Genomic DNA, 10849 nt, shown 5'->3' on the forward strand with positions numbered 1-10849 from the left:
GAGAGAGAGGTTTTGTATTGAAGAAGTTGGCTTTAGGAAGAAAGAGAGTGGAGGAATGAGAAAGTAATGGGAAAAGAAGAGGGTTATGTGTAAGGGTTGACTCCATTTTCCTTCTCATCGTTAATCAGTTAAACTCCACTGATAGGAGAAGAGTATGCTTAGTCTACTGATTTTTTTATTTTTTTTTTTAAGATCGCGATAGAATGCACTAATTTTAGAAATATGCAAAAATAATAACAAGGAAAAGAAAAATTTTCAATTAGGTAGATGCTTAAACCTCCATTAAAGGAGCATTAAGAAAAATGCTTTTAAAAAAAACAAAAAAACAAAAATTCTGTGTGAATTCTTTGACCGGCGAGTACTATAAAGGCCAGCAAGAGAAATTAGTCAAGGGAAAAAAAGAAATGAAGAGTAACACATTATATAAATATAAAGAAAACAGAAGTCATTGATTTTAGTGCTTACTGTGATCTTTATTATAAAATAAATTAGCTACTTGAAGTCAAGGAATCACGCCTTCCATATTAAAGAAAAAAAAATCATTTTGTTGAACTATGTTAAAATTACATGAATACTTTCTTATTTTAGACACATGTAAATATCTGAAATAAAAAAGTTGTGTAAAATAATTCTGTTTACGAAAATATAATATATATATTAACTTAAATTCAAACTTATATTATAAAAAAGGAAATAATATTTTTATTTTTATCATTAATTGGGGGGAAAAAACCTTCAACCACAGTATAATTATTGTCATTACTTAATTTTCAACAAGATGTAGGAGGAAATTGAAGCAAGTTTTCCTTGCCTTTTGATTTGTAATTCAAAGTGTGGTACCTAAAGAACTTCATATACTTGATATTTTTCAAATCGAGTAATATTTAGTTTGATTCAAGCATTTTAAATTCAATCAGGGATAACATCCGAAGACGATTTCTCATATCTATACAGTCCAAAGACCTGCTCTTGTATTATAACTAGATTTTACTCTCATGTGCGCTGCACGGGAAGCTTACAATTATACAAAATTATTTTCGTTACAAATTTAAATCTCATCAAAACATTAGAAATCGTGTGATTTGTGTTAATTACACAACATCACCATCTATATTTTTTTACAAAATTCTTTATAAACAACATTTGATGTTTGTTGATGTTCATTTTAATATGGCTATCAGCTTACCTGAATTGACCTCAAATCCATTTGCCTCTTAGAATGCACACATTCGTTTCCGTGATTCAAAACATAGAGGGGTTACTTAAATATAATGAAGCAGGTTGAATCCTAGATATCTAATATATAGGGGTTACTCATGATGATGGTGTAATTTTTTTTAATAGAAAACTATTCAGAAAAGGAAGACAATACAACAAAACAGAATCCAAAATCCTTTCATCAACCTCCTCTTGCTGAAGAAGTAGAAGGTGATCAAACGTACACAAATTTTTTATCATCGTGTGTGAAGACTTGGCTAAAAAATCAGCAAAACCTAAGTACTCCCTAAAGGTATGATTAATCAGAATATGCCAATCCCTATGTAACAATAATCTAGCATCTTCAACTATGCCTCTAAAAGAACGAAAGCTAACATAGCCTCTAGTAACTAAGGTCAAGGCTTCTAACTAATGGTGTCATTTAGATAACATCAATCCATTAGACGATATTTGTCATAAACTAAAAAATGATTGATGGAAAATCACAAATTACTTGAATTTGCTTCAACACCATTAAGGCATGAAAGCAAGGTTTCTTGCTTGCTCTTGGAACAGCGTTAGCGTATTTAGTTGGATGAACCCCTTTATTCTTTTGGTCAAATAATTCTAAGAAAATAATGATACAAAAAGGTTGATATATTTGTCATCATCATTATCACCTCATTAATTTCAAACCATTTAAATACCTATATAAACCTATTACATTACAAGATATATTAAAAATAACAAATCTCCAAATATTTCAACATAGCCCTTGGGCCAAAAGAAAAAAACAAAGATCAAGCATTTTATACCAAGTTGCTACTGATATGTGCATTTTGTTATGCAAATGCACATCCATTTGAATAAGAGATATTGAAAACAAACAATCCAAATATGAGAGTTGTGTGAAAAAAATTATCAACTCTGACTTCTTGATACCCATACTGCATCTCAATATAAAAATCTTTTCTTATGGGCATCAAAATATATGAACTTCATTTGCAGCTGAGGTTTTTTGGTCATCCAATCGATGAATACTGCACAAAGGAAATAAAAAAAATCATTCATTACACGCCAGTTAGTGTGTGCATATAAAAAAATAGAATGCCACTTGATTATCTAAAAACAATCAAGATCATCCTACACCACAACGATATTCTATTTTTAATAATACCGAACCTGCAAAACCAATCATTTCTTAGGTGCTAGTGGAATGAATTATTCAAAGCATAATTCGTCTTTTGGCAAACAACTAACATAGTGAAAGAGCCTCTTCCTTTCACTTTTCTTTTAACCATTCCTAGATGAAACATGAGAAATTCAAAACTTAGAAACAGCTTCAATCTTCAATGAGGATTAAGCTACAATAGTACAAACTGATAGGCAAAATGAAATTAACAAAAGTTTATGAATGAGAAGCAAAAAAAAAAAAATCCAAATTAAGCGACCACTTGCTATGATTTATTATGATAATGAAGCACATATTAAAACTCAAATTCACAACTCTATTAAGAGTTTTATATATATATATATATATATATATATATATCATTAAACATTAAAAGAAAATATGAGAAATAACCTGAAGGTTAGGCTTTGAGTAGTAAGAGAGAGAGAAAAACAATGACTTATTTTTGGGATGTGAAGGAGAAGGCCATCCAGCTACCTATGGTGTCCATAAGAGTGGTCATTGCTCCTTCATGCCACTTCCCACTTTCATCCTGTAAGTCAATCAAATCTCATATCATAAATAACCCAATACTGAAGCTAATTGATCGGTTCATTCATTCATCCATTCAGCATTTGAATCTAAGAGAGAGATGAATAAGAATGTTAGGTCCAGACTTGGGACATTACTTACTGATACGCCATGGTCTTGAAGCGAGTATCAACAGTCTTACTGATCTCCTCATCTACCTTAATCCGAAGCTTCATAATATGCCCGCATGTTAGTGCACCGATATCAACACAGAGCCCAAGTGCACTGCTTGGGGGTTGATTTCTAAATTTTGAATGAGAGAGAAACCGATGGGTAGAAAAGATATAAATGAAAAGAGAACATTTGGGGGAAAAAAATAGAAACAAACAGCAACTTTACATGGAAGATAAGGAATAGGAAGGTAAAAAGGATCTCGATAAAAAAACGAAGGAGATATAGAGATGGTGGATACCCAAAGTTCCATTCTGTATAAACATAAGATCTAATTTTGGATGAGAATTGTTGGTATTGAAGAGATATAAATAAAAAGTGAAAGCGGAGCGAATTGGGGGGTTTGAAATTTGAAACAGATGACAAAAGCATAAATGAAGAGAGAGAGAGAGGAGGAAATGAGGGATTTTGAAATTCGAAATGTGTGATAAGGAGGGAATGAAGGATTTTGAATTATTTGCTTAGAGTGGGAAATATTATGTTGGTGCATAGCCAGTACTTGTTGAGGAGCTATTGTTTAGCTTCAATAAATGGCTTGCACGCAGCCCATGGAAGGAAGATGAGTAAATTGGACAGCTTATGAATAGTATTTTAGGTGAGAAGCCAATATTAAGCCGCATATACTGATCGGCTAAGATGGAAGAGTATTTAATGTTATATTGATGATAGTATGTGTGTGTGTAATATTTGTCTCACTTTATCCAATCATTATTGGCGAGATACTGAATTTTTATTTTCAATTGTTTTGAAAAAAAGAAGGTATGACATGGTCAGATGGAGGAAAAGAGGACAAATTTTTATATAGAACAAATTCTTTTTCGAGCTAACCTATTTATTTCGTGAGTTAGCCTGGACAACCCTTTTTTTTCCTTAATTTACTTTATTTTACCTGGCTGAGCACAGCACAATCCCTAAAGCTACAAACTTAATCAAGTGGCTGAACACTTTATTTTCCAATTTACTTTCATTTCATAGTGATTTCTTTTCATTTCTATTATGCAGGATAAAAGATTTATGTCTATAGTTATATTTAATAATGTATTTATTTTATTTTTTGTTGCAGAATGCAGATGCTGAAGATGATAAGAAAGAATCAAGGATTAACCTTATTTCTAATTCCATATAAGATTTAAATATCATTATTTTTTGATGATTGATCAATGATATATTCATATGACATGATTATGATTCTTATCATATTTGTGAAAATTTGATTTATAATATCGACATGTGGTGTGGATGAACATGAATATGTTCTGTTTGTTGAATGTTGCTTATGATAATATGTTGAGGTGTAATTTTGCTCTCAAAACTTTTATGTAGGAGTTGTGAGTATTCAAAAAAAAAAAAAAGGATCAATATTACTTCAAAAATATTAAAAGATGAGTAATACCACTCCAAAATATTAAAAATATTAGCCGTCAATATTAGTTTTTTGTCAATCAATGTTAGCTTTTTGACAATTCAGGTGACTTCAGTTTTTCTCTGCCACACGAAAACTTTTGGAGTTAAATTCAACCTGAAACTTATGATAAAATAATGCAAATTATGTAGGGAGAATTATAATGTCAAAAATAGAAAATAATTACCAATAAGTCCTAATAAACAGTTGTTATTTACTATCTCAGAACTTGTCATTGCAGGCTTTTATGTTGTCATGAAGACTTTTTAATAATTATGTTTATTACTTAGAACTTCACAGTGATTCTCCCAATTATATAATATATGTAGGTTTAAAGCGGGTTATATGATTTGTATTGTATTTAGTTTTTTAAATTAATATTTTTTTACAGGTAGAAACAAAAGAAATGATGTACTACCTCCGATTCCATTTATAAGACCTTGTTTGTAGACTACAAACGAGGTTTTATAATTAGGACCAGAGGTAGTATCTACTAAATGGCTCTCTTAATGTCATTGACCTCTCTTGATGTTGTCATTTGATCTCTTTATCTGTTTTGGCATTTGCCTTTCTGAAGTGTGCAATTACTTGTACATTTTTCTCATTTTCTTAATTTTATATATCTTCTTTATCAATAGAAAGCAAGATTAGTGAGATCCTTGGAGTTGGGTAGCAGTAGCTATGAGATTAGTGAGAGACTTTATGGATGCTGCAACAAGTGATGTCTGTTGTAGGTTAGATCAAATAGTTCTCATTTTGCAGATTGATTACCCTGAAACGGTAAGGCCTATAAGCTTACTCAAGGCTACGTGCCAACATTTATGTTGCCACTAAAATGACAACGTAATCTGATGTCCTAAAAACTCTAATAAATGAGAGATTGTGGATCCAGTCACATTTATAACCATCAAGCCGTTAGTGGCTACAGCGATGGAAAAGTGAATGCACAGAAAATACCCATGTTTTTGTTGATAGGTAACAGGAGAAATTGTGAAATTATGAAGACGAGGATGATGAATAAATTTTGGCGAGACTTACCTCTTTCTTAATGTAAAAAAATATCGCAGAGGTACAAGTGTGCTCATGAGTGACCGGCCAAGCATAAGAACTGCAGAAAATGAAGGGCAGCATTTAGGCCGTCGTCAAGGATGCGGTACTACCACGTTCTCACGGTTTCCCACTTCCGAATGCAAGTATTATTCATAATTACGAGGAGAGGCACAAAATTCTCTGGAGATATCAGCCCCGCATGCACAGCATCTAAGAATGAAAACGCTGAATTATTTGGACCATAGTGACTGCAGCAGAAGGAAACAGAAGGCAAGCCAGCTCATCCGGATACACTTCCCAAGACCAGTGCAACGTGCAACGGTGCAAGCGGAAGGAAAATAAGGACTAGGTAAACCATCCAAAAATAGTCAGACAAAAAAAATTGCTATTTTTAGGAATTTTTCCTCCTCGCATTCTTTCCAAAAGTTGGTTAAGTTCACAACATAATCGAAACATTGCCTTAGGCAGCTGCGTGAGCATCACACCCAGTTGATAAAAAGGATAACATGTTTTAAGACTCGAACAGTAGCTGTTTGAACCTCCTGAAAAGTAAAACTGTCCTAGTCGGACTTGACTGGAATATTAGGAAGGAATTGGGTTCCCAGTGTGCTAGGGTGGCACTGGCTGAAACCATCCTGTTATGCAAATGAAGTTTATTTGGTTGGCAAAATAAGGGGGCTCAGCAAAATAAGCTCAGAAAACACCACTCATACGAAAGAGCCCATGACAGCCCCACCCATCGTCCATCCTTTTCAGCACTCTAATATCATTAAACAGAGAAATAAAAATTGTTTCAATGTCAGTTTCCTTTGATTAGTATCGTTAAACAGAGAAACTTGTTTCGCTCCGGTTCAACATGACAACCATTAAACATATCCACATATAAAGCAGACCAAACGGACCAATCACGATATCCAAAGATCATAATAGCAATAAATGAATACTGATGGTTCATGCAAGAAGTCTTCTTTTCATCTTCCTCCATAAAAAGGCTTTATTTAAGTGAAGCCCACAACCACACATGGAATAATCTCAACCATCAGAGACAGTCTAGGCAGAGATAATTCTATCGCAGAAGGGTAAGAACAGAGGAAAAATAGCTCAAGCACTCAATGAGGCTCCAGAGTGCTTCCTGCACTCTGCTAGCATGTCCATGTAGAATTGGCACTTGCTAATGTCATTCCCGTAACTGTTCAGGCACTGCAAGAAAATAATCGTACATCTCTAATGTTAGCAAATATTAGAGAATCATTAACCAACAGCAGGAATAAAAACATTAATGAGTATCTATTAGCAATTTTCTTGAAGAAACCTTAAATTCAGATTTCAAACATATTTCTCTCAAAACCGCATTCTGAAACCAATGGGATAACAGTATTGGTCCGGTTATTCACTACATCCTCAACTGAAACCTTGAGCAGTATACTTGATGCCATAATGAGCCAATCACTAAGAACTCATATACATTAATGACGAGCTATCGGTGATTTTCTTCAAGAAACTATGAATTGGAAATCCAAACATGCTCACGTTTCCAAAACTTAGGCTTGCCCCTGTAACCTAAAAAAAGATTCAAACATGTTTGGCTTAAAAATATGAAACCAATGAAATAATCACACGGGTCCAGTTATTCAGTAAAACATCAACTAAACCTGAAAAATATATGATATACCTGATGACGCCATACTGGTGCAAGCACATGAAATTCATGCAAAGCATGTAAAGCACAATCATGTAATATACATTTGAAACATATCTGACAACCCATAATAAGGAGCTGTTAAGGCATAAGGACCTTTCACATGGACCTTGCATGTCTTGTAGAATGTTAATCAAATAGTTATTATTTTCTGCTGCTTAAGATATTTCTATACTATTGGACATATCAAAGCATATAACAGTCAAAACAATAATTGATGGGTGAATTTGTGAGACATCCATCCCATAAGGAGTTATTCAGTTCTCCAAGTTCAGGTTTGATTTACAAGTCATAACGCAGATGGCCAGAACAGGTGAGAAATGCATACATCTTGGAAGGCCTTTGTGTGAACACCACAGGCATCGCTACCAAGACTATTTGCAATTGGTGCAGGGGCTGCAGCAGCACCCTCAGCAACAACTGTTTCATGTTGAATAGTTCGAGGACCCATCACAGCATCCACAGCCCTGTGTGCTACTGCACTACCAGTTCCAAAAGCCATGCCTACAACAAATTATCCATCCATTAAGCACAAAGAAATTCATTTTCACAGGTCCCATCCCATACATTAAAATGAAATAATCATATTCACTAACGTACCCTGAGCAACGGTTGAACCAATGCCACCAAGCAGAGAGCCACCACTGCCGCTCTGAGCGGGGGCTGGGGGAGGAGCATGGTGAGCTGCATTAAGACATAACCAAGGTGGACAGAAATTAAACTACTACTTAAGTTTCTGGCTGAGTAATATTAATACTATGTCGCAACAAAACTCTTTGGAAGATACATTAGACCTTCATCATCTTCTTAAGTTTCTGGCTAAGTAATATTAATACTTTGTCACAACAAAACTCTTTGGAAGATACAGTAGACCTTCATCATTATTTGGATTTAAGAACAGCTTAACTGTGTTGTCAAAACAGCTAAACTTTTTGGAACTTACATTAGAAGCATGGTGTAGAGCTTAACTTGTGAACTGAAACCCAAAAAAATTGACAGTTTAACCATTTATTGCATCATATTCTTATTTACCTGGCTGAGGTGGGGGGTTACGAGCCACTGCTGGACGAGGTACTGAACGAGAAGATCTTCCTACAAAGATAATCATATCACAAAGGATCACACAGCTAAACTATGACCTCTCAGTGCAACATGCACAAATTATTGATTAGTCAGTTTATTGATTCAGAATTTTGTAACCAAGACAAAAAAAAATAATTATAATATAATAACAGCAAACGCTTGGATGACAGGGAAACTAGCTTACATTCAAAATGTTTCACTAAAGCCTCGTTTGGTATAATGGAAGAGTTTTTGATGGAAGTGGGAGTGGAACTAGAAGTGGAAGTAGAAGTGGAATTGGAAATGGAAGTGGGTTCTAAAACATGTTTGGTATGAGAGTGGAAGTGGGGTATAATTTTTACTTAAAATATATATTTATATTGTAAAAATACTAAAATACCCTCAATAGGAAAAAAAATCCACTCCCACAGTCACGACCATCCACTCACGCATGACCACCGGTGTTCACTGGAAAGAAATCGTCCATTGCTGGTGATAGTTCATCAACCATTAAACAATTAATCCAAACTCAATCATCAATCCAAGCAATATATAAATCAAATCCAAATACAAATATCAGCCATCAACACAAAAAAATTTCTGATCACTGTCATTCATTATTTGTCTTCACCCAAAACAGCGATGCCCCAAGACCGCCGTCAACCTCCACAACCTCCGGCAGCCATGGAGGATGATTACAAGAAACTGAACCCCATAAAAAAGAAATCAAACCAAATCAAGCAATAGAAAAGGAAATCAGATACTAGAATAAAAAATAGTCTTCTTCTTCCTTGCGCTTTCCAGTTCAACCAATGAAGATAATGATAAAATTTTTCCACGGTCCAAGCTGAACCTGAACCAGAAACAACCATTTCCAGACCTCCGCAACTAGATCTAACTTTCCACAAGATCTAATTTCAACTCAAGCAAGAAAAAAAAAATCCCGCCAATGAATGTCGTCACCTATTCGAGAATGAAATTGAAATCGAAGTACTTGGAAGTTTCTTCTCATTGCATCCTTCTCTAATTTAAAATCAAAATCAAAGCACTTGCAAGCTTGGAGGTTGCCGCGAATGAGCACTGTTACCGTCGCCAATGAGCATCGTTACCGTCATAGGTGAAGGTCGTAGCCACCGCGAGTGAATGTTGTTACCTCACCATTGCCGTCGCAGATGAAGGTTGTCGCCAGGGTAAAAAGGGAAAATAAAATGGGTTCCATGGAAGTGTAGTCAGTTCCCCGGGCTGGGCCTAGAACTGAGTTCCATCATTTTTGATGGAAGTGGGTTCCATGGTACCAAACAAGCAAAAATCATGATTCCACTTCCACTTCCAATTCTTCAGACTCAGTTCCAGGACACCAAACGGGGCATAAAAGAAATGTTCTAAGAAAACATTGCCGTTTGCTACATCACAGATCTCAGAGTTGAAACCATAATAACCACAAATGACAAAGTCAGGATAAAAATCCGATTAGCATCAAAGCATCCTCAATAAAAAGGCACCCTACGCTTTTGCCAGCACTCCACAAAAATCTTGCTTAAATGATCATCGACTTACGCAATAAGCACCACACGCATCACCAGAAATGAGAGAGCATATGCATCAACGTATTAAAATTAGCGGGTTAAAGAAAAATACATCCCTCTAAACAGTAAACGATTTCCCATTTTCGGGAATGACGGAACTAACGTTTCAAGAATAGCATAAACGTCTAGAGTCCATTAACAACAACACCTTTCAAGCGCAATACATAAAACCCTAAAACCCTGATTCCTTCGATAATGAAACAGGAAAATTGGAAAAAAAAACCCTAGATATCATCGAAGAACTAATCCAATAGATTCCTAATAGATTAATCTCCAGAAGATGAACATGAAATATAAATTGATTGGAGGTCAGCCAGTTACCACTGGAGCTGCGGCGAGGCATGGTTAGGGTATGGGGTTGAGGTGGCGGAAGAGCAGATTGAGAGACGAAGATCTCTGAAGAGGGACCCCGAAATATGCCGCTGCAAAAATATAAACAACCAAACCCTTGAAACGGGAAATTTATAGCGAGCCGCACAATAAGGATATGTTTGGCTCAATGAGAGGAAGTGGAGGGGAGAGATTTTAATGAAGGGGAGGAGAGGGGAGGGGAGTGGAAGGATTTTAATATTATCTTGTTTGGATTTATAAAAAAAGAGGCGAGGGGAGGGAAAAATATTTTAATATGGACAATTTTACTCTTATTTTATTTAAGGCGTGGGTATAATGGTCATTAATATGACAAAATATAGACATAATGGTCACAACATGACAAAATATGGGCATAATAGTCATAATATGACAAAATATGGGCATAATAGTCATAATATGACAAAATATTACCATTTCCCTCTAAATCCTCCTAATTTTGGAGGAGAGATTGGGGAGGGGAGGGGAAATTTTAAAAAATTTTCCCTCCCCTCCTAAAATTTGTGTTTTGCCAAACAAGGGGAAATGATTAAAATCCCTCCCCTCACCTC

General features: G+C 35.0%; 1 protein-coding gene and 1 long non-coding RNA gene across 2 annotated transcripts; both read right to left on the minus strand.

Annotated features, from left to right (window-relative positions):
* Positions 1-1984: 1984 nt before the first annotated feature.
* Positions 1985-3180, minus strand: LOC114733931 (uncharacterized). The gene is made up of 3 exons (XR_003739113.1): positions 3062-3180; positions 2867-2921; positions 1985-2237 (listed from the first exon to the last, which is right to left on the minus strand). It is a non-coding gene; the product is annotated as an uncharacterized LOC114733931 (long non-coding RNA).
* A 3151-nt stretch (positions 3181-6331) lies between these two features.
* Positions 6332-10377, minus strand: LOC114733934 (coiled-coil-helix-coiled-coil-helix domain-containing protein 10, mitochondrial-like). Its single transcript, XM_028921419.1, has 5 exons — positions 10251-10377; positions 8314-8373; positions 7882-7965; positions 7610-7785; positions 6332-6782 (listed from the first exon to the last, which is right to left on the minus strand). Exons 1-5 carry the CDS (start codon positions 10270-10272, stop codon positions 6684-6686), a joined length of 441 nt encoding a protein of 146 aa, XP_028777252.1. The 5' UTR covers positions 10273-10377; the 3' UTR covers positions 6332-6683.
* Between the last annotated feature and the right edge of the window lie 472 nt (positions 10378-10849).

Source organism: Neltuma alba, unplaced genomic scaffold (assembly GCF_004799145.2).
Source record: "Neltuma alba isolate B1F8T4 unplaced genomic scaffold, ASM479914v2 tig00013043_pilon, whole genome shotgun sequence".
Taxonomy (NCBI): domain Eukaryota; kingdom Viridiplantae; phylum Streptophyta; class Magnoliopsida; order Fabales; family Fabaceae; genus Neltuma; species Neltuma alba.

What these genes read in the sequence shown, in the direction of transcription:
- LOC114733934 (XM_028921419.1), bottom strand. Translation starts at nt 10,272, where the DNA reads ATGCCTCGCCGCAGCTCCAGTG. An exon ending in TAACCCCCCACCTCAGCCAG is followed by an intron (nt 7,966 to 8,313) that starts GTAAATAAGAAT and finishes GTCTTAATGCAG; the next exon opens with CTCACCATGCTCCTCCCCCA. An exon ending in ACACAAAGGCCTTCCAAGAT is followed by an intron (nt 6,783 to 7,609) that starts GTATGCATTTCT and finishes ATTTTCTTGCAG; the next exon opens with TGCCTGAACAGTTACGGGAA.